The sequence below is a fragment of the Lepisosteus platostomus genome, chromosome 14 (assembly GCF_059453375.1).
Source record: "Lepisosteus platostomus isolate fLepPlt1 chromosome 14, fLepPlt1.hap1, whole genome shotgun sequence".
Taxonomy (NCBI): Eukaryota; Metazoa; Chordata; class Actinopteri; order Semionotiformes; family Lepisosteidae; genus Lepisosteus; species Lepisosteus platostomus.
In genome coordinates this window covers 1,578,112-1,603,778 of record NC_142624.1, presented here as the reverse complement: position 1 = coordinate 1,603,778, position 25,667 = coordinate 1,578,112, and the positions used below count along the sequence as shown (strand labels likewise).

Sequence of the window (25,667 nt, the reverse complement as noted above, 5' to 3'; positions counted from 1 at the left end):
CTCTTGATCCCCTGGTGCAGAATGACCACTGTGTGTCTCCCAGGTGGGGTTACTGGTGCAGAATGAGCACCATGTGTCTCCCAGGTGGGATTACTTGTGTAGAATGGCCGCTGTGTGTCTCCCAGGTGGGATTACTGGTGTAGAATGACCACTGTGTGTCTCCCAGGTGGGATTACTGGTGCAGAATGACCACTGTGTGTCTCCCAGGTGGGATTACTGGTGTAGAATGACCACTGTGCAGAATGTACTTTTTTTAAAGAGCTCTGTATATGTTATCATCATAGGCTACTTTCGGTCCCTTTTTAATTTTTTTAACTATTGAAATAAAGTCAGGCGAGATACTGCAGTATGTTAATTCTTGCCGATACACACCACCATCTGAATTTGAATTTCGGATTTCATTTTTTTTTTAATCGTTTCGGTTGTTCGGGAGCCGCGATCGAGGATCTAAGTATGAATTAAATCATTCCCAGTCGCAACAGAAGTGTGAGTTTCAGCAGCCTCATTCATAACAACCACGGAAGCACCAGCAATTTGATACAGAATGTTTTTTTAGTGGCCAGAAAGGACGCAGTCAGTTGATTTGTGTAATTTGCTTAGGTCGTAAAAAACAGTTTAAAAAAAATTAAGGTCGTTCTCGCCTCCTTATAGCGACACGAAGGGATGCTGGATTCTGACGGGCAATCCGTCTGTAATCACATGAGATTTCTCAGCTTGAAGGTCGGGAGCGAAGAGAAAAAATTTCTCCCTCCCGTCAGAGAGACACACACACACTGAAGAGTAAAATGGCCGACCGTCAACACTGACTTCATAGCGCTCACAACACACCGAGGAGATTCTGCAGTTCAGTTTACAGACGACAAAAACCCAGCGAATTGCAATTACGCTCATCGACAAACGTTTTTTTTCTTCATTTTTTTATTTGTTATAATTTCCTGATTGCTTGTTGTGTGTGTGTGTGGGAGGGTTATAGTATTCGATTTAATGTGTTGCCTCAAACAGCTAGTATTCCGCACTGAAGCACTTTATTTCATATGTAATTCCTGAGGTAAGTGTGGTTTTAAAATTTTCCTTTTTTTCCCCACCCACCGAAGCGCTTTTTGGTGTTTAATTCGTGGAGTTTAATTTGCTGGTAATTAGGAAAAAACGGAGTTTGGGCTGCCGTCCGCTTGGATCGGTAATGAGTTTTATTTTCGTTGGAGCTGGAGAAAAGACGTGCCTTTTTGTTATTATTAACATTGTGCATATAACTTATTGTATTTTAATATTTACCACGTTTATGTTACATTTTAGCACTGTAAGTGGCGTAGGAAAGCTTACAGCGTTTCTGCCTCAGTCACTGTAGCGCCTACTTAATCCCTTTCGGATAGATTTTGCTTGGTTTTTTTTTAATCGTACTCTATTTTTGATATTTTAAAACGCAACCTATTAGACGGTTTCTTGTGGTTTCATTTCAAAGCAAACGTGTAAGTGGTCTAGACGAACCGCCAATCCGGCAGGTTTTGATAAGTCGGGGTTGAGGTCGCGGTTGCCCGGACTTTCCTGGCTCCCGCGGCTGTCAGTGAAGGCCCCGGCCTGCGCCTTCGTACTCGAGCCCGAGGCCTCGGCGAGGCCTTGTTTTGGTGCGGGCCGGGTGGTTTTAATTTCTTAGCATTTATATCACGGGCGACAAGTCAAAACGATCAGCAACAGCCGCCTGGGTAGGGGTGACATTACCGCTGTGGACTATGCACGTCTGTCGCTAAAAATAATCGAGATATCGGGGTGTAAAAGGCGTTAATTGTGCCGCAAGTTGGCTGTTGGGTGTTTTGACAGCTCGGGGTGATTTCAGTGGGACTCTGCCTCAGCCGCTGAGCGCAGTGGCTACCTGAGGCTTTGGGAGTTAATAACGAAGCACCTGCGGTATCTTAGGTCTTGTTTCCTGGTGTTTTTCAAGGAATGGCGTTTGAATATTTTCTGGCCAGTATCAAATTGCCCGCATAACGTCAGCGCCAGTGCGCCGTCTGCGGCGGACGGACCGACCTGTCAAACCGCTGTCACCGGGCTGCGCCGGGGGTTTGAGGGGTTACGCGAAGCCCGCTGGCCGGGTGACCGCTCTAGGAGGATTTGGAAAGGGGGTAGACAAAAAAAATGAGTAAATTGACAAAGCTGTCGGCATCAACTGGCTGTGAGCTCGACGTTTCTGTCCTAAGGCACGTCTGCTTTTCGTTCACCCCTGTCTTCTCTGCGTGTAAAGTGTGTGTCACACCTATGTTATCTTTCTGTACGTGTGTTTGTGTACCTGTTTACCTTTCTGGGTGCCTGAAAAACGCTTTCTTCGTGTCTGTTTTAAACTCTGGCTGCTGATCAAGGTTGCCGGTTCAAATCCCGCAGCCGGCAGAGGAATCCTACTCCGTTGGGCCCCTGAGCAAGGCCCTTCACCTCAGCTGCTCCAGGGGTGCTGTATAAATGGCTGACCCTGCACTCTGACCCTCAGCTTCTCTCCCTGTCTGTGTGTCTCATGGAGAGCAAGCTGGGGTCTGGGAAAAGACAAATTCCTAATGCAAGGGCCAATAAAGGGATGTTAGACGTCAGTGCAGCCCGCTGGGTAGAGGTCTGTAAACCGGGGGGGAGGGGGGAATCACATCACTGACGCACAGGCCTGGGTGCTTCAGCGATGGGCAGCAGAGCCCTGCGTCACCGTCATTGTCTTCCCCCCCCGCTCACTTCCTGCCGCTCGGCCTGGAGGAGCGGTTCCGGCTCTGGGTTTTCCGTGGCTCTTCCTGGGACTTGGGCGGCTCTGCCGGAGATAACGAGCCGGCTTTGCCGACGGCTCTCCGAGCTCGGAAAGCGGTTCTCAAGCGCTGTGGGAAAGACGCAGGTGTGGTTCCCTGGCAGGGCCAGCTGCTCGATTGCTCGACGGAGCCCGCTAATTGGCAGTTTACTAATTAAGGAGCGGGCTGTGGCCTTCTTCCACGTCGGTGGCGGAAGGGGAGGGCCGCCGGCGACCAGGTGGTGTCCGTGTGGACGGGCGCGTCCGGCGCTGGGTGGCCGCCAGTGCCGATGTCAGGAGGTCGGAGGTCGGAGGTCAGAGGGCTGCTTGGCGGGACGTGAGCTGGATGCTCGCGGTCCAGGCGCTGTCGTCTGTGCTCCCCTGCACGCTGTCGCCTCTGTCGGGGCCACTGTGGCCCTGGTCTGCGCTGTCCGCTGTCCAGGGGACCAGCTGCTCCCCAAGGTCCAGTTGGTCAGCCCCGGGCAACTTATAGCCGGAACCAGAAGCTCCCCAGAGTGACCACCCGACTGCGGTCAGCACGGGCAATCTGGGCCCGATCTGGCCCGGCATCCTGCTGCTGAGGCCCGCCCGCGGAGACGCTGATCGCTTGGCTCTGTTCCCACGCAGGGGGGAGCCCCCCCGACCTGCAAGAAACCGAGCCTGCTGACGGTCCAGAGGGAGGGGGGGCGAGAGGAATCGTTTTGCTTTGTTCTGTTTTGGGGGGGGCAGGCTGAGGGTTCGAGCCTGAGGGTGCACTGGGGGGGAAACCGCAGTTCTCATGGCGTCTCTCTCTCTCTCTCTCTCCCCCCCTCCCTCCCGTCGGCCTCAGAGAGGAGCATCAGGAAAGGGAACAGCAGTTCATGGAAGACAAGAAAAGGAAGAAGGAAGACAAAAGGAAAAGGGACGCTGCCCAGAAGGTAGCGGACGTGTGTGGGGCCGCCGGCCGGCCCGTGTCTTCCGTCTGTGTTGGCTCGCCTGTGCCCGTGCAGTCGCCGGCCTCGCGTGTGAAGGCAGGGTGTCGCTCGACCCTGTTCACTGACTCTCTTCTTTTCTTTCAGGTTGCAGAGCAAAAAAACAAAGGTGAGTGGATCTCTGTCTCTCACTCTTCCTCACTGTCAGACTTTCTCCCTCCCCCCCCCCTCTCAGGGCAGTGTAGTCCAGTCAGTGTGTCTGTATGAACCCCTCTCTCTCTCAGTGCAGTGTTCATGTACTGGAGTGTCCAGTCAGTGTGTCTGTATGAACCCCTCTCTCTCTCAGTGCAGTGTTCATGTACTGGAGTGTCCAGTCAGTGTGTCTGTATGAACCCCTCTCTCTCTCAGTGCAGTGTTCATGTACTGGAGTGTCCAGTCAGTGTGTCTGTATGAACCCCTCTCTCTCTCAGTGCAGTGTTCATGTACTGGAGTGTCCAGTCAGTGTGTGTGTATGAACCCCTCTCTCTCTCAGTGCAGTGTTCATGTACTGGAGTGTCCAGTCAGTGTGTCTGTATGAACCCCTCTCTCTCTCAGTGCAGTGTTCATGTACTGGAGTGTCCAGTCAGTGTGTCTGTATGAACCCCTCTCTCTCTCAGTGCAGTGTTCATGTACTGGAGTGTCCAGTCAGTGTGTCTGTATGAACCCCTCTCTCTCTCAGTGCAGTGTTCATGTACTGGAGTGTCCAGTCAGTGTGTCTGTATGAACCCCTCTCTCTCTCAGTGCAGTGTTCATGTACTGGAGTGTCCAGTCAGTGTGTCTGTATGAACCCCTCTCTCTCAGTGCAGTGTTCATGTACTGGAGTGTCCAGTCAGTGTGTCTGTATGAACCCTCTCTCTCTCAGTGCAGTGTTCATGTACTGGAGTGTCCAGTCAGTGTGTCTGTATGAACCCCTCTCTCACTGCAGTGTTCATGTACTGGAGTGTCCAGTCAGTGTGTCTGTATGAACCCCTCTCTCTCTCACTGCAGTGTTCATGTACTGGAGTGTCCAGTCAGTGTGTCTGTATGAACCCCTCTCTCTCTCAGTGCAGTGTTCATGTACTGGAGTGTCCAGTCAGTGTGTCTGTATGAACCCCTCTCTCTCAGTGCAGTGTTCATGTACTGGAGTGTCCAGTCAGTGTGTCTGTATGAACCCTCTCTCTCTCAGTGCAGTGTTCATGTACTGGAGTGTCCAGTCAGTGTGTCTGTATGAACCCCTCTCTCTCTCAGTGCAGTGTTCATGTACTGGAGTGTCCAGTCAGTGTGTCTGTATGAACCCCTCTCTCTCTCAGTGCAGTGTTCATGTACTGGAGTGTCCAGTCAGTGTCTGTATGAACCCCTCTCTCTCTCAGTGCAGTGTTAATGTACTGGAGTGTCCAGTCAGTGTGTCTGTATGAACCCCTCTCTCTCTCAGTGCAGTGTTCATGTACTGGAGTGTCCAGTCAGTGTGTCTGTATGAACCCCTCTCTCTCTCAGTGCAGTGTTCATGTACTGGAGTGTCCAGTCAGTGTGTCTGTATGAACCCCTCTCTCTCTCTCTCTCAGTGCAGTGTTCATGTACTGGAGTGTCCAGTCAGTGTGTCTGTATGAACCCCTCTCTCTCTCTCAGTGCAGTGTTCATGTACTGGAGTGTCCAGTCAGTGTGTCTGTATTAACCCCTCTCTCTCAGTGCAGTGTTAATGTACTGGAGTGTCCAGTCAGTGTGTCTGTATGAACCCCTCTCTCTCTCAGTGCAGTGTTCATGTACTGGAGTGTCCAGTCAGTGTGTCTGTATGAACCCCTCTCTCTCTCAGTGCAGTGTTCATGTACTGGAGTGTCCAGTCAGTGTGTGTGTATGAACCCCTCTCTCTCTCAGTGCAGTGTTCATGTACTGGAGTGTCCAGTCAGTGTGTCTGTATGAACCCCTCTCTCTCTCAGTGCAGTGTTCATGTACTGGAGTGTCCAGTCAGTGTGTCTGTATGAACCCCTCTCTCTCTCAGTGCAGTGTTCATGTACTGGAGTGTCCAGTCAGTGTGTGTGTATGAACCCCTCTCTCTCAGTGCAGTGTTCATGTACTGGAGTGTCCAGTCAGTGTGTGTGTATGAACCCCTCTCTCTCAGTGCAGTGTTCATGTACTGGAGTGTCCAGTCAGTGTGTGTGTATGAACCCCTCTCTCTCAGTGCAGTGTTCATGTACTGGAGTGTCCAGTCAGTGTGTGTGTATGAACCCCTCTCTCTCTCAGTGCAGTGTTCATGTACTGGAGTGTCCAGTCAGTGTGTCTGTATGAACCCCTCTCTCGCTCAGTGCAGTGTTCATGTACTGGAGTGTCCAGTCAGTGTGTGTGTATGAACCCCTCTCTCTCTCAGTGCAGTGTTCAAGTACTGGAGTGTCCAGTCAGTGTGTCTGTATGAACCCCTCTCTCTCTCAGTGCAGTGTTCATGTACTGGAGTGTCCAGTCAGTGTGTCTGTATGAACCCCTCTCTCTCAGTGCAGTGTTCATGTACTGGAGTGTCCAGTCAGTGCTAATCCCTTCCTCTCTCTCTCTCTGCCCGCCCAGTGCCAGAGTTGACCAAGTCCCTATCTGCGCAGTCTCCGGCCGCCCCCAGCTCTGTTGCCCCCAGCCCTGGCCCCTCTCCCTCCTCTTCCTCCTCCTCCTCTTCCTCCTCCTCGGCCGCAGCCGCCCCCCCCCAGGGAGGGAACAATGCCAAGCGGGCGGCGGTGCCCAACGGACAGCCCCCCAGCGCCCAGTCCCAGCGCTACATGCCCCGGGAGGTGCCCCCCCGCTTCCGCTGCCAGCAGGACCACAAAGTGCTACTGAAGAGGGGGCAGCCCCCCCTGTCCTGCATGCTGCTGGGCGGGGGAGGGGGGGGCAACGGGGGCGCGGCCGGGCAAGGGCAGACCCCGCCCGCCTCGCAGGGCCCGGGGGACCCCTCTAACGCCGGGGGCCAGGCGGCCAGCCCTGCAGGTGAGTGAGCCGGAGGGCGCCGTTGAGGACCTGTGTGTGTGTGTGTGTGTGTGTGTGGGCAGCTGTTGGCGTTGGGCAGCCCCAACAAGACTTCAGGGCAGATTTCATCTGGGCTCAAGCAGGGTTTCACCCCCCGAGAAAAGAGCGGTCCACTCTGAACCCCTGGTCACCGTCCGCGCCTCGCCAGCCTCTGTAGATGGGGGATGGAGTGCAAGCCCTCCTTGTCCCTGTGGGATGGATGCGGCAGAGACTGTAGCACCTCCTAGAGGCCGGGGCCAGTCCGCAAAGCCAGCGCAGGACCAGACGCCCCCCCCCCAAAACACAGCTGGACCAGAAGCTGTCACCTATCTCTGGGGCTTTGCATTCACTACATAGTGTTAGGCAGCCAATCACCACCCCCACCCCCCTTCCCCTGCAGAAAATGGAACAGTCCGTTTCCTCTTGAATGTGACCCGTTGGCCCTGCTTGGGCCGCTACCAAACTTATGTTAGAAGGTGGGGGGGGGGAGGTGTGTGTTTGCTCAAAACGGCCGCTGTCGGTGGTCTGTGGACCCATGTGGATGGTTTGCCGTTTTTACAGAGAAAGTGTCGGATCAAGACCGGCACGTGTTCATGAAAGTTTTTCCCCCAGTGTGACGCAGAAAATAAAGAACCCTTATTCTTACACGCCACCCTCTCTGGTCAGACCTCTGGAGCTACCGAGCCAGTACTGGGATGGGAGACCTCCCGGGAAAACCAGGTTGCTGCTGCAAGTGGTGTTGGTGGGCCAGGAGGTGTTGCTCCTGACGACAGTTCTCAGACCTGTGTTCCAGTCAACTGGACAGAGTCCCTCTGCTGTCCTCTGTGATGAGATGTTCAGCCTGATGGGTCCGTAGAGATGCAGTTGCTGTCTCTCGGAGTATGGGACCCCTGTGTCCTGGCTGGATTCCACTCTGGGCGGTCCAGTGAGAACTGATTCACCCGTTGAATTGTCTCCTCCTCCCCCTGATCTGTGTGCAGTGCAATATCCGCCATGCGTCGCCCTGATGGGGGTTGAGGTGGGTCCCCTCCCGAGCACAGCGTGCTTTGGGATCCTTTGGGAAGAAAGGGGCTGTAGGAATCGAACGGGAGTTTGTAACTCGGTGTCGGAAATCTGTAACTGCGAAGTCCTTTATATTATCGTATCCTAAAACCCTGCGGTCATTCACTAGTTTTTCCTCTTCCCTCTTTCTGCTCAGATTCCGGTGCAGGATCAGCTGGACCGGCTACTTCCTCACCCTCCTCCTCCTCCTCCTCCTCCTCATCATCAATCGCTGCTGCTGCTGCTTCTTCTTCTTCTTCTTCTTCAAATTATGCAATTTCCACGTGGGGGGCGAGCTCAGGCAGCCAGCCCCCGTCTCAGGGCTGGGAGAAGGTGATAGTGGACGGCTCGAACATGGAGGAGTGGCCGAGCATCGCGGCCGGAGGGGGCAGCGGCGGCGGCGGAGACGGGGGGTCGGCAGGGGCGCCCCCGTCCGAGAAGCCCGGCGGCGGCGGCGGAAATCCGAACAGTGCCTCGTGGAGCGACAGGAGCCTGCAGCAGCCCTCGCAGGCCGGAGGAGGGGCGGGGAAGGCGGCGAGTTCCTGCCCGCCCAGCGAATGTATGCAGCCCGGCGGGGGGGGCGCCTGGGGCTCCCCGGCCGCGGGGGGGGCGCCCTCCAAATCCAAACCCCCTCCCTTCCCCGGGAATCCGGAGGGTTCCCTTGGTGGCGGCGGTGGGATTCCCGGGGACTGGAAGAGCGCGGTGGTGGCGGCGGCGGCGGCCGGCGGCAGTGCCAACTTCAACCCCAACGCCAACCCCTCAGCCTGGCCCGCGCTGGTGCAGGACGAAGGGGGCGCCGCGGAGGGCGGCGGCGGCGGCGGCGTGCCTGGGGCCCCCTCCTCTGTCCCGCCTCCTTCTTCCACCTCCGCCGCCGCCGCCGCCGCCGCCACCTCCCCCGGTCCCTCCCTCCACCCGCCCGCGCCCTCGGCTTCCGGGAACCCGGCCGGCCATCAGCACCAACTTCACCAAATGCAAGGCAGGGATCGCCACAAAGAGGACTGGGCCGCGGGGAAGGAGCACGGACAAGGGGCGGGACCAAAAAAAGCAGGGAATGGGAACGGGGCCGCGGGAGAGGAGGTGGACTGCGGAGGGGGCGGCAGGGCTGGAGAAGGAGATCCCTCCTCCTCCTCCTCCTCCTCCTCCTCCTCGTCGACCGCCTCCTCTGCGTCCTCTTCCTGGAGAGCCCCGCCTTTCTCCTCGCACCCCAAGCCGGCGGCCGCGAGGACTGACGCTTGGGAGGGCAGGGGAGGGGGCAACGGGGGAGGCGCGGGGGCGGCGGGAGACGCCACGGCCCCCTGGGGCTACAGCGGCGGCAGCAGCCAGGAAGGGAAAGAGGGAGCTGGAGGGGGCAGAGCTTGGGGTCCGGGCGGTGGGGGCAACAGTAAGGCCCCCGGGGTATCTCAGGGAGCGTGGGGGGCGCCGGGAGGAGGGGAGGAGCTTTCTGTGGGGGAGTGGGGCAATTCTGGAGGGGGAGGGGGCAGCTGTAATCAGCCGGCTGTCTCTTCGCCCACCACTACTATGACAAGAGCTTGGGACAATCAGAAGGGGGGGGAGCTGGGGGCCGGGGGGGAGTGGGGCTCCGCGAGGGGCGCGGCTGGGGGCCAGGGCAGTACAGGGCGGGGCGGAGGCGGGGCGCAGGGCTCTCTGCCGTCGTCCTCCTCCTCCTCGGGCAGCGGGGGCCGCTCCAGGGCGGGCGGGGGGGGCCACAATCAGCACCACTCGCACCACGGCCACGGCCACCACCACCGGGCCGGCCCGCTCAGCACCCCCGAAGTGGCCTTACAGAACCTGCTCAGCAGGACCGACCTGGACCCGCGGGTGCTGTCCAACTCCGGCTGGGGCCAGACCCAGATCCGGCAGAACGTGGCCTGGGACGTGGAGGGGGGCGGCGCCCCCGGGTCTGCAGCGTCCGCCGCCCCCGCCGCCGCGGCCCCCTCGTCCCCCTTCACCGCTGCTGGCTCGATGACTACTGACGCGGCGCCGCCCCGCCCCGCCGTGACCCCCGCCAACGCCGGCGGCGACGGCGCGGCCAGGGAGAGCCGGGGGGGGGAGGGCTGGGAGGGCGGCGGCGGCGGCGTTGGCGGGGGTCACGGGGTGCCCGCTGCCCAGCCGGCGGGCGGAGCCTCTCTCCAGCGGCAGGCTCCGGCCCTCCAGCCGGGCGGCGCCAACCCGCCGGCGCCCGCCAGCGCCGCCTCGCCTTCCTCCGCGCACGGGCACGCGCACGCGGCGGTGGGGGGCGGCGCCCCCGGCAACGGTAACCAGGGCATGGCGGCCGGCGGCCAGGGGAAGAATTCTGGGGGCTGGGGCGCAGGGGCGGGGGAGCCCCCGGGGCAGGGGTGGGGCAGCGATGGGCAGGACTGGAGAGAGCGAGGCCGGGGAGGGGGGGGCAGCTGGGGAGATTTCGAGCAGCAGGGCCCCCCCGGCGGAGGAGGGATCGGGGGTGGCTGGGGGGGCGGCGGCCAGGAGGAGAAGGGGGTGGGGACTGGGGGCGGCTGGAAGGAAGTGGGGATCAGGGATGGGGGCTGGGGCCAGAGAGGGGGCAACGACTGGGGCGACCGCGACACCAAAACAGGAGGAGGAGGAGGAGGAGGAGGATGGGACGAAGGGAAAGGCTCGGAAGGCGGGGCCTGGGGCAGCTGGGACGAGGGGGGCCCCACGAGGAGGGGCTGGGGGGGGGCGACGGGGGACCCTGGAGGCAAGCCGCACCAAGGCTGGGGGAAACCCAACCAGATACCAAACAGCCAGGCAGCCGCCCTGAAGACCCAGGGACAGCAGCAGCAGCAGCAGCAGCAGTCCACCCTGGAGCCGGGCTCCGCGCAGGGGGGCTGGGGCCGAACTGGAGCGCCTCCCCCGGGCGCCGGGCTCCAGAACCAGAACCAGAACCAAAGCACCGGCTGGACCTCTGGCCCCATTCCTCAGGTGGCCAGCGGACCGGGAGACGGGATCGAGCCCAGCGGCTGGGAGGAGCCCTCCCCCCAGTCCATCAGCCGCAAGCTGGAGATCGACGACGGGACCTCGGCCTGGGGCGACCCGAGCCACTACAACTACAAGGCCGTCAACCTCTGGGACAAGAACAGCGCCCCCTCTGGCCAGACGCCGCCAGTGCAGGCCCCACAGCAGCAGCAGCAGCCGCAGCCGCAGCAGCAACGCCAACAGCAGCAGCAGCAGCAGCAGCAGCAGGCTGCCCACCCACAACAGCAGCAGCACCAAGGCAGGCAAGGCCACCAGCCTGTCCCCTCTGGGCCCAGGGACTCGAACCCGGGCCCTGGAGCTCCCAGCCTCCCCGGGAAAGGCCCCGGGCTTGGTAAGTATCAAATCTGGGTACTGGGGTTCAGGAAGAGTGTAAATTTTGCAGAGCGGACTCCTTATATGAGTAGTTGTGTTGAGTTGTGCGGCCCTCCGTGTGTTTGTGCGTCTGTGGGGTTGCGTTGCGCGTCGTGAGCGCGGGGGGCGCGAGTTGAAGCAGCGCCCCCGAATCTCATCTACTTTCCGACACCCCTCCGAGAGGCGAGCCCCGGAGAGGAGGGGGTGTCGGAAAGTAGATGAGATTCGGGGGCGCTGCTTCAACTCGCGCCCCCCGATTCTGGGGGCCCCGGCTCTGACCATTGTGCTCTCTCTTCCCTCTCTCCTGCCCAGTCTGGGGGGGCAGCTCCGGCCCCTCCGGCCCCGCGGTGGACAACGGGACGGCGGCCTGGGGGAAGCCGACCGACGCCGCTTCCGGCTGGGGCGACGCCGAGGATTCTGGGAAGGCCGCGCCTGGCTGGGGGAACCCCTCTCCCAGCTCCGTGAAACCTGGTGAGAGCCGCGTGACCCCCGAACCCCGACCCCACAGGATCCTGCTCGGGTGGCGTCTCGCGAGGCGCGACCAGCTTTGCGTGACCTTTGCCCCCCCCCTGTGCCCGCAGGACCGAAGTCTATGCAAGAAGGCTGGGGCGAAGGCGAGGGGTCGGTCAGCGCCTCCCGCCACTCCAGCTGGGAGGAAGAGGAGGAGGGCGGCGTGTGGAACAGCGCTGGGTCGCAGGGCAGCGGCTCCTCCTACAACTCCGGCGGCTGGGGGCAGGGCGCCGCGGGCAAGAAGAGCGGCAGCAAGGTGCGCGGCCAGCAGGGGGCGCCGTGTGTGCCACGATTCTGTGGTGTGTGTCAGTGTGTGTGTGGTGTGTGTGTGTGGTGTGTGCTTGCCTGTGGGCGGACGATTCTGTGGTGTGTGTCAGTGTGTGTGGTGTGTGCTTGCCCGTGGGCGGACGATTCTGTGGTGTGTGTCAGTGTGTGTGTGTGGTGTGTGCTTGCCCGTGGGCGGACGATTCTGTGGTGTGTGTCAGTGCGTGTGTGTGGTGTGTGCTTGCCTGTGGGCGGACGATTCTGTGGTGTGTGTCAGTGTGTGTGTGTGGTGTGTGCTTGCCCGTGGGCGGACGATTCTGTGGTGTGTGTCAGTGCGTGTGTGTGGTGTGTGCTTGCCTGTGGGCGGACGATTCTGTGGTGTGTGTCAGTGTGTGTGTGTGGTGTGTGCTTGCCCGTGGGCGGACGATTCTGTGGTGTGTGTCAGTGCGTGTGTGTGGTGTGTGCTTGCCTGTGGGCGGACGATTCTGTGGTGTGTGTCAGTGCGTGTGTGTGGTGTGTGCTTGCCCGTGGGCGGACGATTCTGTGGTGTGTGTCAGTGTGTGTGTGGTGTGTGCTTGCCTGTGGGCGGACGATTCTGTGGTGTGTGTCAGTGTGTGTGTGTGGTGTGTGCTTGCCCGTGGGCGGACGATTCTGTGGTGTGTGTCAGTGCGTGTGTGTGGTGTGTGCTTGCCTGTGGGCGGACGATTCTGTGGTGTGTGTCAGTGCGTGTGTGTGGTGTGTGCTTGCCCGTGGGCGGACGATTCTGTGGTGTGTGTCAGTGCGCGAGTGTGTGTGGAAGTGTGTGTGTGTGTGTGCTTGCCCGTGGGCGGACGATTCTGTGGTGTGTGCCCGTGGGCGGACGATTCTGTGGTGTGTGTGTGTGGTGTGTGCTTGCCTGTGGGCGGACGATTCTGTGGTGTGTGTGTGGTGTGTGCCCGTGGGCGTACGATTCTGTGGTGTGTGTGTGGTGTGTGCCCGTGGGCGGACGATTCTGTGGTGTGTGCCCGTGGGCGGACGATTCTGTGGTGTGTGTGTGTGTGCTTGCCTGTGGCGGACGATTCTGTGGTGTGTGTGTCGGTGTGTGTGTGTGGTGTGTGCCCGTGGGCGGACGATTCTGTGGTGTGTGTCAGTGTGTGTGTGTGTGTGTCTTCCTTGAGGAGACGCCAGCCGTTTGTTGGTGGTGCTGACCCGCCTGTCTTGTGTGCGCAGGGTTCTGTGAAGGCCGGCGCGGGTGACTCCTGGATGAACCCCATCTCCAGACAGTTCTCCAACATGGGCCTGCTGGTAAGGGACGGGCCTGGAGTCGGCCCGGCTGGGCGGCATCGCTGCAGCTGCTGGTATTTTGTGCGGGCGGGGTGGTGAATATCGAAACCGATCAGTGGCACGCGGGTGAGAGTGAAATGCTTCCGAAACGTCGGATCACGAGTGTAAGCTCAACGCTTCCCTCCTGCTCTGCCCCCTTTCCTCTGGCTCGGCGATGAAGGCTGACCGTTGGGGCGCCCTCATGAATAAACGGCAACTAGAGTGCACTACATATCTCAGTTAAATGCTCGTTGTGTCTTGAGTGTAGTTGTGTAAGGGTAGATTAGACCCATAAAAGGCGCAGAACCGGAGCCTCTTCACTGTGTTGCTCCGCGCTGTGCGCTGTGGGTGTCGACTCTGATGTTGACGTCGTGTTTAGACCCATAATTCCCGGTTCATTCCCGGGGCTGGGCCGGGGGGGGGTTTTCACAGCGGCCCCGTCGTCCCTCCCTGAGTAACCGCGTGTCTGTCCCCCCCCCCCAGGGCGACGACGGCGCCGGCGGGAGGCCCGTGGACCTGGCGCCCGGCCCGCCCGCCCAGGAGAAGAAGCCGGAGGTGAAGGAGCGCGGGATGAGCCTGAGCGACTTCAACGGGGAGCTGCGGAAAGGGGGCAGGGGGGGAGTCTTCCGATCGCCCGGTTCCAAAGAGGTGGGGTCTGGCGAGGCCGGGCCTTACTACGACAAGGTGGGTACCCCCCACAAAACGCCCCCCCACTCCCCTACCCCCCCCCCCCCCCAAGCCTGGTAATGGAGCCGCTGGCCCAACAGGCACCTCACTCCAGAGGGGTGGGTCAGAACCCCACTCCGCTTCGCGAGCGTGAGCCAGGATCTTGTTGTACCGAAATCCAGTCCGTTCTGCTGCGAGAGACGTGCGAGCCCTTTCCAGACCCCGTGTGATTGTACCGCCGTCCGCGTCGTGATTAAATTGGGGGTCGCGACGTACTCGGCCTCTTTAGACGTCAGAACTGGTGTCCTCGGTATCCTGATCGGAATCTGGACTAACTCTTTGGCTAACTACAAGTAATTTGTCTGTCTCGTTGTGCTTCTCTCTCTCTCTGTCTCTCACACACTTTAACTCTTGTCTTTCCCTGTATCCTTCTCCCTTCCTCCCTTGTGTCTCTTCTCCCTCCATCTCTCTCTCTCTCGGGTGATCTGGCTCGGCTAACCTTTAACTGTTCCCCGTCCGACCCGATTGGCTGCCTCTGCGAGCAGCTGACCTTGCCTTTCTCCAATCAGGATGGGTGCCTTGGGGAGGAGGGGCCTTGCTCTCCATTTTCCCCACCCACTGGTTTCAAGCTCCCCCACTCGGGGGCGCCAGGCCCTGCCCCTCACTACAACCACCCTGCCCCCCCTAGACAAGTAAGACTATCGCCTTTTCTCACTCTTTTTTTCCAACCTCTTCCTCTCCCTCTCTGCTTTCTGCCCCTCTCTGTCCTGATGTAAGTAGTAGCCCTGATTCCATTTAATTTTCCCTGTTACTTTCTCACATTTTTTCTCCATCCCCACTCAGCTTCGTTTCTCCAAACAGTTCTGACGCCTTCCCTCTCGATGTCTCTCATGTTCTCTGTGAAACCCAGGCCCAGCCTCCACTTACTAAGGCTTTCTCCTTATTGGCCCTCTGCCTGCGCATTTTAGTGTACCGCAACGTGGGCTCTGTCAGTCTCTTTGTGTTCACGTTCCCTTCTCTGTCTGTCTGTGCCTTTCTGTTGTCAGACGGGCAGTCACGGCGTGTTTGGTGGCGGCGGTGGGATGGCGCAGTCTCGAGGCGTCCACCAGGCCGGGGTGCCGCCCATAAACCCGTCCCCAGGGATACGAGCGCAAGTGCCTCATCAGTTCCTGCCGCCTCAGGTGCGTCGTCTGCAGAGTCAATCTTTGGCTTTTATGTTTGTGACGTTTCCTGGGACTCGGGGCATCTGGTGTTTCCGTCTGTGTATAATCTGCGTCATAATACGAGTTTTGTAAGCATTTCCATCCATTCTAAACAGTAAAAATACAAAAATAGTTTACAGGCCCCTGTAACCCCTGCTTCACTCACAGGGCGCGGTCTTGATTTGACACTGGATCAATACTGGTTTTGCAGTCAGTCTTGGAATTTAACAGGGAGCCAGTGCAAGGAAGCCAGGACGGGAGTAATGTGGTGTGCGATGCGTGTGTGTAACAGGCGTGTAGCGTGTAACGCCCCCCATGCGTCCTCTTGTGTGCAGGTGCCGGGCTCGGTGCTGAAGCAGATGCCCCCCAGTGGCAGCCTGGGTGGGGGGATGTTCGGGGTGGGACCCCAACTCTCCCCTCAGCACCTGGCCATGCTCAGCCAGTTGCCGCAGATCCAGCAGTTCCACCTGGTAACGACGTCTCTCTATCTAATGTCTATAAAGCCCCCCGGTCCCAGTCCTCTTTGCCTCTGTGCTGTGCTAATGTGCACTAATTAACGACAGTTTAATAATGAGCTACGTTCTTTGTTTTGGCAATCTGTTGAAACTCCTCCTTGTCGGCCCAACCCCTGTCTCTCCCGCCTCGCACCCAGGCCTGTCAGCTCCTGTTACAGCAGCAGCAACAGCAGCAGCAGCAGCAGCAGCAGCAACAGCAGCAGCAGCAGCTCCTGCAGAACCAGAGGAAATTCCCTCAGAACCTCCGGCAGCAGCCTGACCCCCAGCAGGTCGGTACCGCTCTCTCTCGACCCGCCTCTCTCCCTCCTAGAGCCGGCCGGCCCCCAGGCAGTCTCTCTCTTGGAGCAGCCCGGCTCGAACACTACAGCGGGTGTTGAGGTGGCTGCTCAGGAGAGTGATCTGTGTGCATCGGGGCAGCACGCATTCTGGAAATTGGGGTTTAACCCCAAGAGGCAGGCCGCTGAGCCCCCCGAGCTGGTCTGTTGTCCAGTTCTGCTGTGCGTCTCTGTCAGTCCTGCCCTGACGCCTCCCCCCCTCTCTCCACCAGCTGGCCCGGATGATGGCTGTGCTCCAGCAGCAGAGGCAGCAGCAGGGAGGTGGGGGCTCCAAGCTGTCTCCCTCTCATCTGGGGGGCACCCCCAAACCCCACCTTGCTGATCCTCTACCCCACCCCAGCCTAGGCGCCTCCCTGGCAGACCTGCATCCCAAAACGCAGGGAGGGTACACCGGTGAGTCTGTCTGCGGTGGGCTGGACTGTGTCCATGTTATTAATAACCTTCTCTCCTTGTGTGCAGTGTGCAGTGTCCAGTCAGTGTGTCTGTATTAACCCCTCTCTCTCTCAGTGCAGTGTTCATGTACTGGAGTGTCCAGTCAGTGTGTGTATGAACCCCTCTCTCTCTCAGTGCAGTGTTCATGTACTGGAGTGTCCAGTCAGTGTGTGTGTATGAACCCCTCTCTCTCTCAGTGCAGTGTTCATGTACTGGAGTGTCCAGTCAGTGTGTCTGTATGAACCCCTCTCTCTCTCTCAGTGCAGTGTTCATGTACTGGAGTGTCCAGTCAGTGTGTCTGTATGAACCCCTCTCTCTCTCAGTGCAGTGTTCATGTACTGGAGTGTCCAGTCAGTGTGTCTGTATGAACCCCTCTCTCTCTCAGTGCAGTGTTCATGTACTGGAGTGTCCAGTCAGTGTGTCTGTATGAACCCCTCTCTCTCTCAGTGCAGTGTTCATGTACTGGAGTGTCCAGTCAGTGTGTCTGTATGAACCCCTCTCTCTCTCAGTGCAGTGTTCATGTACTGGAGTGTCCAGTCAGTGTGTCTGTATGAACCCCTCTCTCTCAGTGCAGTGTTCATGTACTGGAGTGTCCAGTCAGTGTGTCTGTATGAACCCCTCTCTCTCAGTGCAGTGTTCATGTACTGGAGTGTCCAGTCAGTGTGTCTGTATGAACCCCTCTCTCTCTCAGTGCAGTGTTCATGTACTGGAGTGTCCAGTCAGTGTGTCTGTATGAACCCCCCTCTCTCCTCTCTCTCAGGGTTTGGCTCAGGGGTGAACCTGTCTGGCCTGGACTTGGGGTCCATGGTGGGGGGTCCCGGTGGGGTGAAGGACGGGGTGGGGCAGCAGTCCCGCTTCAAGCAGTGGACCTCCATGATGGAGGGCCTGTCTCCGGCCGCCTCCCCGCCGGACGTGGCGATGGCCAAGAACGGTAAGCGCGCGGGAGCCGCCGAGGCCAGCGTCCGCCCACCCGCCCCCGAGGGGTGCAGCCCGCCCGCCTGTGTCCGTTTCGGGGTGTGTTCTTGGCCCGGGATACCGACCGCCTCTGTCTCCCTCACAGGCCCCATCGGCGGCCCGGTGAAGCTGCGAGGCGGCTCCCCCTACTCCCAGTACGACATGCTGGGGGGTGCCGAGGCGCTGGGGGCGCCCCCTGCCAGCGGGGGGGACAGCTGGCTGCCACACCGCACCCCGGGCAGCAAGCTGGGCAGCAAGATCGGCACCTCCAGCTGGCCCCCAGGTAACGGCCGCGCCCCCGCCCGTCGTGTCCGCCGGCGCGGATGGTGTGTGGAGGGGGGCGGGTACGTTCCCTCGGGGCCTCTGTGCTCTCCTGGGCTGATCGCCCTCAGTGCTGGGGCGCGGGCAGCCGCAGTGCAGCGCAGGTGGGAGAGGAGGTCCGTTGCGGACAGGCCCCCCCGAGATCAGGCCCCCCCGAGCGGTCGCTCCTGGTCTGCGTGCCCTCGCTCGCCCGCGCCTTGTGACTCCCCGGGCTGTGCGCCTGTTTAAAGTTGGCCGTCTGGTCCTCTGCGCGGACCCCCGAGTCCGGCTGGGGGTGCCCCGGCCAGGCGGGGGCGAGGGGTTTACCTGGTGTCCCCGCTGGTGTCCCCGCAGAGTTCCAGCCCGGTGTTCCCTGGAAGGGGATGCAGAGCGCTGACCCCGAGTCTGACCCCTACGTGACCCCGGGCAGCGTGCTGGGAACCTCGGGGTCCTCAACTCTCGCTGACACTGAGCACCAGCTGCTGAGAGACAACACAGGTACACAGCGCCCCGAACCCTGGGGGAGACATAGGGGTACACAGTGCCCCCGAACACTGTGGACGACGGGTACACAGCGCACCTGGTCGCTGGGGACGACATAGGGGTACACAGCGCCCCCGAACACTGGGGACGTCATAGGGGTACACAGCACCCCAGACACTGGAGAGACAGTGCTGGTACACTTTGCGGGTGGGTGGACACTGAGGCAGTGACCGTCTCGTGCTCTCTCACTCCTAGGGTCTAACCCTTCCCTCGACACCTTGCTGCCTTCACCCGGTGCCTGGCCCTACAGTGCCTCTGACAGCCCCCACAGCAACGCACACAACTCAGGTACAGGCTGCTGGGCCCAGTGTCCGTCTCTTGTCTGTTCTGTGCTGTACAGGTGTGGCTGGATGTGCACTGTGCAGCCTTTGAGTACTGGCCTCTTGTTTTTTTATCTAACAGACTATCACAGTCTCTCTCTCCTTGTCCTTCTGTCATGCCCTCCCAGCAAAGTACACTGAGTATAAACCCAGCTGGCCTCCCGAGCCCATTGGACACAACAAGCTCTGGAAGACCAATCGCAACTCCTCCCAGGTGCCACGCCCCCCACCGGGGCTCACCAATCAGAAGCAGCCCTCCCCCTCCCCCTGGGCTGGAGGAGGCCCACGATTGGCCAGGGGCTGGGGAGGGGGCGGTGGCCAAGACACTAGATATGGGGCAGGTAGGTTCATTTTAATACACACCTCAATCGTGGTACGTACAGCCATACAGCACCTGTTCGGTGCCATAGCATTATCAAGACCGTATTTGAGAGAACAGTGGAGCTTAGACCTAAAAAGGTGCTGTTGAGTCCAGTATGATAACTTGTAGTTACAAAACGCCCTCCCAACCACAAGGACGCTGTACATACAGATAAAGAAATATGATAAAAAGTGCTGTACGTTCTTGGGTCAATTTGGGAATAACAGACAGGTGTGGTAAAAGCGTGATTTTTAAGTCTAGAAGAATGAGCCTCCCCGAGAGCCGGAGGAAGGGCGTTCCGCGTTCCTCAGTGGAGCGGCGCCAGAATAGGCCCGGTCTCCGGGGGTCCGGGAGTTAGTCCCGGGAACGGCGAGGACAGGACCAGCCTCGGTGTAAGCATGCAGGGGCTCAGGGGGGGTGTGGTGGAGCCAGATCCTTCAGAGCCTTGGGACGCGCGCGCTGGGCTGGGGTTCTGTGGGCGAATGAAGCAGTGCGGCGCTGCCGAGGGTCGGGCTCACTTTAAAAACCCTGCGGTCCATGTGGATCCTAATGCCCCAGTATAGTGACGGGGACACTATCCTGTAAACAGGCGCCGTCCTTCGGATGAGACGTAAAACCGAGGTCCTGACTCTCTGTGGTCATTAAAAATCCCAGGGCGCTTCTCGAAAAGAGTAGGGGTGTAATTTCCCATTGGCCCTTACCAATCATGGCCTCCTAATAACCCCCCTCTATGAATTGGCTACATTACTCTGCTCTCCTCCCCACTGAGAGCTGATGTGTGGTGAGCGTTCTGGCGCACTATGGCTGCCGTCGCATCATCCAGGTGGGGCTGCACATTGGTGGTGGTGGAGGGGATCCCCATTACCTGTAAAGCGCTTTGAGTGGAGGGTCCAGAAAAGCGCTATATCAGTGTAAGCAATTATTATTATAAAAACTCTGGGCTGCGGCGCTCGAGACTTCCCTCTCGACTGGCTGCTGCTTCACGTAGTGGAGCTCACGGCTGTACCCCTCCCCTCGACTCCGGGGGGGGGGAGCCCCCGCCCGCGGTGTTGACCGTTGAAGGAGGGGCCCGTCGGGAGCCAGGGGGGTCTCACGTGTGTCTGTGCCGCAGGCTCGGCGTGGAGCGACGGCGGGGCGGCGAGGAGCAGCTGCTGGCTGGTGCTGAGCAACCTCACTCCGCAGGTACGGGGTTCGGGAGCGAGCGAGGGAGAGAACGGCCCCGCTATCTTAGAACTGTGTGTTTAACCATGAGAGGACCGACAGGTACAGCCTAGACACGGTGACGGTGCTTTCTGCTTTCGTGTCACAGTTCTGTCTTGAATAAAAATTAAGTATTTACACTGTGCCAGAACAGGTGGGAGGATACATATGGAAATCTAATCGGTAAAAACACCACAAGCCGCTAATCATCCAAACGACAGGAAAAGATACCGTCATCTTCTTTCACGGAATGACAGCAGGTCTCAGTGGGGTCACACATTTAATGCAGGCTTGTCAGTATTTGCTAAACCTCTCTGCCTGTAACCTAAGAGAAAGGGTGATCTTTTCCAAATCTTTTATAAATCTCCTGCACCGCATTCAGCGACGTTATTCTCCTTGTAACCCGACCGGCTTGGATCCCAGTCGCTAAGCCAGGCTTCATGCCAAGAATCCTAAAAATGACATTTCTGGATTATATGTGGATTGTGTTTTTAATTTGAATATTTTGTTTGGTTTATCTCTTTGCTTCTGTGACTTTCTCCGAACTGTACCCCCCTCTCAGATTGACGGATCGACTCTGCGCACCATCTGTATGCAGCATGGCCCGCTGTTGACCTTTCACCTCAGCCTGAACCAGGGCAGCGCTCTGATTCGCTACAGCTCCCGCCAGGAAGCAGCCAAGGCCCAGAGTGCACTGCACATGTAGGTCCCTCTGTAGATCGCACTGCAGGACACGCTGCACGTCCTGTAGGACACACCGTAGGACACTGCACATCCTGCAGATCGCACTGCGGACACACTGTAAGACACGCTGCAGATCCTGTAGGACACTCTGCAGATCGCACTGTAAGACATGCTGCACATCCTGTAGACACACTGTAGGACACTCTGCAGATCGCACTGTAGGACATGCTGCACATCCTGTAGACACACTGTAGGACACTCTGCAGATCGCACTGTAGGACATGCTGCACATCCTGTAGACACACTGTAGGACACGCTGCAGATCCTGTAGGACACTCTGCAGATCGCACTGTAGGACATGCTGCACATCCTGTAGACACACTGTAGGACACTCTGCAGATCGCACTGTGGACACACTGAAAGACATGCTGCAGATCCTGTAGGACACTCTGCACATCCTGTAGGACACTCACACTGGAGGTCCTTCCAGTCACACTGCAGGACAGCCCCAGGACCTGTTGGTCACATGTCCGGTCCCACTGCACATCCTGAAGGTCACACAGCAAAAGCAGGTCACACACTGGGCACTCGTATTCCCCTGAGTACCACACACCCACTGCTGGAGCAACGTACACACATAGGAGCTGGAAACACGCTCTCTGTCCTCCCACACCGTGTTCACGCTGCGGACCCGGACACACTGGGTCGCCACGAGCTACTCGCAGACTCGGGGTCCCCAGCTCTGGCTCTGGAGGGGCGCAGACCAGCCGTGGCGGTGGTCCAGTCGGGCTCGGTGGGCCTTCGTTCCTGACCACGCAGCCCCCGACCCACGCACCCAGCGCGCGGAAATGTTCGGAGTTTACTGTTCCCGTTCGTTCCCGGACCCGCCCTGATCTCCCTCCTCTCCCCCTCCCCGCTCCTCTGTTGCAGGTGCGTGCTGGGCAACACCACGATCCTGGCGGAGTTCGTGAGCGAGGAGGAAGTCAGCCGCTATTTTGCACATTCCCAGGCGGGCGGGGGAGGCGGGGCCGGCGGCGGCGGCGGCGTCGCGGTGACGGGAGGGGGCGGGGCCGGCGCGGGAGGCCAGGGCACGGCAGGGACGGGCGGCGGCACGCCGGGGGGAGAGCGCGACCGAGGAGGAGGAGGAGGAGGAGCAGGAGGGGCGGCCGCAGGCGGGGGGGGCTCCCCCCTCACGGCCGGGGGCAACAACGGAGAAGGCAGAGGAGGGCCCTCGAGCTCGGTCGGGGGCTGGCAGGGCTTGGACGGGACAGGCAGCTCCCCGGACGCCTCGGCGGCCCAAGGACCCGGGCTCAGTATTTTCGCGCAGTGGAGCAGCAACGGCGCGGGAGGCAACGGGGGCACCGCAGGGGGCAACGGGGGCAACGGGGACCCCCAGAGGCAGGGGCTGTGGGGTGGCGTCACCCCGGGATATCCCACCAGTCTCTGGGGTGCCAGCCCCCTGGACGACAGGCACCAGATGGACAGCCCCGCGCCCCTGCTGCCGGGGGACCTGCTGGGAGGGGGCGCCGACTCCATCTGACCGGAAGAGAGACTTTTCCCAGGATAACCGACAGGAAAACGGGACACGGAGACGCGTGGACTGGGGGGGAGAGAGACGGCTGGACTCGCACACACGGAACATGCAACCTGCATTCGTGACACACACACACACACATACACGGAAAATGCAACCTGCAACCTGCATTCGTGACTGACACACACACACACACACACACACACACACACACACACACACACGTCCCAGCGACCTGCGGCCAGGTCACGGAGCCCCCTGCACGCTCCTCCTGAAGAGACACTGCTCTCTCAGAGGCCCTCCGGCAGACAGGCTGGGTTCTATTGTGTTGGATTTTCCTCCGTTTGTTTTTTTTATTTTTTTAATTTCGGGGGAGAAAAACAAACCCGGAACCCGGAACCCCGAAAGGGCAGCATTTTTTTTTTTAAATCTCTCCGGAAAAAACGCTGACCTCATTTTGATTTTGTTTTCTTCTTGCGGCGTCCCCCAACCCCAACCCCCCCCCCCCCTCGCAGTCTGGAGCGATGGCACGTGTGTGACCCTTGACCCTTGACCCCTGTGTCACTCTCACTCCCCCCCCCCCGCCCCCCACTGTCACACTGCGGCTCTCAGCAGCCTCTCATTGGCCCTGTCCGAACCGCAATAAGACTGGGAGCGAAGGCCAACCAGTACCGAGCGTTCAGGAAGAGAGACGCCAGGCCCATCCATCCAAGTCGGCTTCCCCCCCACACCACCTCCCCCCGAAAATCACTTTTCTTTCTGTTTTTTTTCCATTACGTTTTGAGTTAAAGACAGGGCTTTAACACTCCTGTTCCTTGCTGTTTTCAGTTTTTACAAAGAAAAAAAGAAATAATTTAAAAAACAATAAAGGTTGAAAGTATTGCCTGTTTCTCTCACAAGCTTGGTCTTTCCTTTTGTGGGGTCCCTCCGGGCTGCGGCACCCTTCCTTCCAGGAGCGGGGAGTCCCCCCCCCCCTCCCCCGAGATCCGGTCCGGAGTTTACCAGCTGCGGGCTCCAGCGTGTGCTGCCTGCGAACAGCGGAATGTTATTAAAATATCCAGGTTAAAAATCAGGTGTTTTCCTGATGGGCAAGGGGTTGTTTTGTGTTTTGTTCCCGGGAGCTTCTCCGGGGGCAGTCTGCCCAAAGATCCTGCAGCTGGGAAAACCCGAACTGGATCGCCCCCCCGCTGTGCATCGGGAGTCCGCGTTCCCAGCCCGGCTTCCTGCCTCATCCCTGCGCTTTTCCCCCGTCTCCCTGACTCTCGGGGTCGCTTCTCCGTCTCCTAAACGTCCCCCTCCCTCTCGGGGAGAGTTCTCCGTCTTCACTCTCTCTCTCGAACCCGGGGCCCCCGTCAGGGCCGCACTCCCGCCCTCGCCTCTCTCGGCCCCTGGCCTGCGGCGTTGGTCCCACTACCCCAGCTGGGGCTCTGTGCACTCGACTCCTTTGTTTGCTCTTCCAATTAATTCAGCTCTGTGACGAAACACCGGGTGCCATCAAAGTCCCGGACTGGAACGGGCCAGAAGGTCCGCCTGCTGCCTGGGCTCTCCCTGCGGCGCGTGTGGAGCCCAGCGGCGGTCCGGGGCGGGACGGGGGGGAGGAGCCAGACAGATGCAGACGCGGGTCCCAAGAAGCAGGGCGGAGAGCCGGAGCAGGAGGCTGCAGGCGGGAGAGCAGGGAGGGGGGCTACGACCCGAAACCGGGAACTGGGGGCGCGCCTTTGCGCCAAGGGTGGTGGGAGTGTGGAACGAGCTGCCCAGCCAGTGTTGTGAAAGCTGATGCAAGGAAGCTTGGGACCAGTGCCTGTGATCAGCTGGCTAGCAAATACCAGGCAGGCCAGCTTTCTGCCGTTTGTAATGTTTTCTATGCTCCTGCGTGCGGGAGAGCTCTGGACTTACTGTGCTGGTTCCAGTTCTTCCGGCAGGGGCAGGTGCTATAAATGCTGTCGACTGAAATATCGTTCTGAAATACACTGTTGTTTTCCCTCGCCAACGGTCTCCAGTGTTAAACTTGTCAGGTGTGAAAGCTGTTTGATCTCCTTCCTCTTCCTCCTCCGCTCTCCCCTCTCTCCTTCCTCTTCCTCCTCTCCTCTCAACTCTCTCCTCTCACCTAATGCCGTCACAGCCTGACGCTGCGTGGGGTGGGGCGGTGAGACTCCCCCCAGCTGCCCCCAGACCTTCAATAAACAACAGCTTGTTTCCACCCGAGAGTCCGTTCAGTGACCTCCCTTCTCCTGCTCTTCGTCATCCTCCTCCTCCTCCTCCTGTCCTGACCGTTTCACTGCTGTTGTACTTGACCATCCTTTCTGCCTGCTGGGCCCTGCTCTTCCTCTCCCTATTCCTCATCCTCAATCCCCCCCCACCACCACCACCCCTGTCTCTCTTCCCATCATGCCTTAGCCCAGAGCGCGTCTGGGACACGGGCGTGCATCTGTACCCCCGTTTCCCAAGGGGTGACCCCAGTGTCCGCTGGCTCGACTGAACCCCAATCTGAGTGAAGGATGGGGTGGGTTAAGACCTGCAGGACAGGTGGTGCTGTTCACAGGGCACTTATTTCAAATTCCTCACGCACCTGCAGAGCTGAACACACTTTCAGAAGTCTGGGTAGTAAATCCTGCTTTAGATGTGAGGCTCCACTGGACAATCAAGACTGGAACAAAAGCCAGCCGACATTAGGGTCACCAGGACCTGGTCTGGGGTAGTGGGACACTGGGGTGCCAGCCCCTTGGACGACACTACACCAGACCTGGGGAGCTGGAGTGTCAGTGGGTTTCAGTTACCCTTAACTACCCCACTTGTCTCTCTCCTGGAGGGTCAGTGTGTCTGTGGGCTGTCCAGTCTCTCTACACCAGGGCTGTCCAGTCCTGCTCCTGGGGGTTCAGTGTGTCTGTGGGCTGTCCAGTCTCTCTACACCAGGGCTGTCCAGTCCTGCTCCTGGAGGGTCAGTGTGCCTGTGGGCTGTCCAGTCTCTCTACACCAGGGCTGTCCAGTCCTGCTCCTGGGGGTTCAGTGTGTCTGTGGGCTGTCCAGTCTCTCTACACCAGGGCTGTCCAGTCCTGCTCCTGGAGGGTCAGTGTGTCTGTGGGCTGTCCAGTCTCTCTCCTGGAGGGTCAGTGTGTCTGTGGGCTGTCCAGTCTCTCTACACCAGGGCTGTCCAGTCCTGCTCCTGGGGGTTCAGTGTGTCTGTGGGCTGTCCAGTCTCTCTACACCAGGGCTGTCCAGTCCTGCTCCTGGAGGGTCAGTGTGCCTGTGGGCTGTCCAGAAAACACCAGGGCTGTTTTCCAGGTCTCTTTTTTAAGCACCAGGACCCACAGAGCTCAGAGGAGCTGGCCCATTGGTCCAGCCGATTATAAGCTGCCCGAGAATGCAAAACCTGCAAATATACTGGGCCAGATCCGGGCGGGCCCGGTGAAACCGAACGGGGGCGACGACGTAGGACCAGCAATCTGCAGTTCCGCCTCTGTCCGGGAAGAAAGGCGCGCTGCGCCTTTAAGGCGATCCGGGTCGCGTCCCAGCCGCTGGA

At 59.3% G+C, this 25,667-nt stretch overlaps 1 protein-coding gene across 4 annotated transcripts; it reads left to right on the top strand.

Moving 5' to 3' along the window:
• Positions 1–543: 543 nt before the first annotated feature.
• tnrc6ba (trinucleotide repeat containing adaptor 6Ba) lies at positions 544–23,046 on the top strand. Of its 4 annotated transcripts, none has more exons than XM_088606906.1 (22): positions 544–1,048; positions 3,582–3,669; positions 3,811–3,832; positions 6,235–6,642; positions 7,859–11,005; positions 11,338–11,496; positions 11,607–11,791; positions 13,009–13,083; positions 13,585–13,785; positions 14,337–14,459; positions 14,814–14,948; positions 15,305–15,439; positions 15,622–15,753; positions 16,032–16,212; positions 17,012–17,182; positions 17,312–17,488; positions 17,860–18,003; positions 18,244–18,336; positions 18,497–18,709; positions 19,841–19,911; positions 20,492–20,631; positions 21,544–23,046. In XM_088606906.1, exons 2-22 carry the CDS (start codon positions 3,613–3,615, stop codon positions 22,151–22,153), a joined length of 6,579 nt encoding a protein of 2,192 aa, XP_088463032.1. In that variant the 5' UTR covers positions 544–1,048; positions 3,582–3,612; the 3' UTR covers positions 22,154–23,046. The 4 variants fall into 4 exon arrangements, with proteins under 4 accessions (XP_088463032.1, XP_088463030.1, XP_088463033.1 ...); XM_088606904.1 differs by having other exon boundaries at positions 14,313–14,459; XM_088606905.1 differs by lacking the exon at positions 544–1,048 and adding an exon at positions 1,155–1,177 and having other exon boundaries at positions 14,313–14,459.
• The last annotated feature ends 2,621 nt before the right edge of the window (positions 23,047–25,667 follow it).

Coding starts and splice junctions, on each gene's coding strand:
- tnrc6ba (XM_088606904.1), top strand. CDS start 3,613: ATGGAAGACAAGAAAAGGAAGAAGGAAGACAAAAGGAAAAGGGACGCT. Junction 3,670..3,810: donor AAAGGGACGCTGCCCAGAAG/GTAGCGGACGTG, acceptor CTTTTCTTTCAG/GTTGCAGAGCAAAAAAACAA. Junction 18,004..18,243: donor GCTGCTGAGAGACAACACAG/GTACACAGCGCC, acceptor TCTCACTCCTAG/GGTCTAACCCTTCCCTCGAC.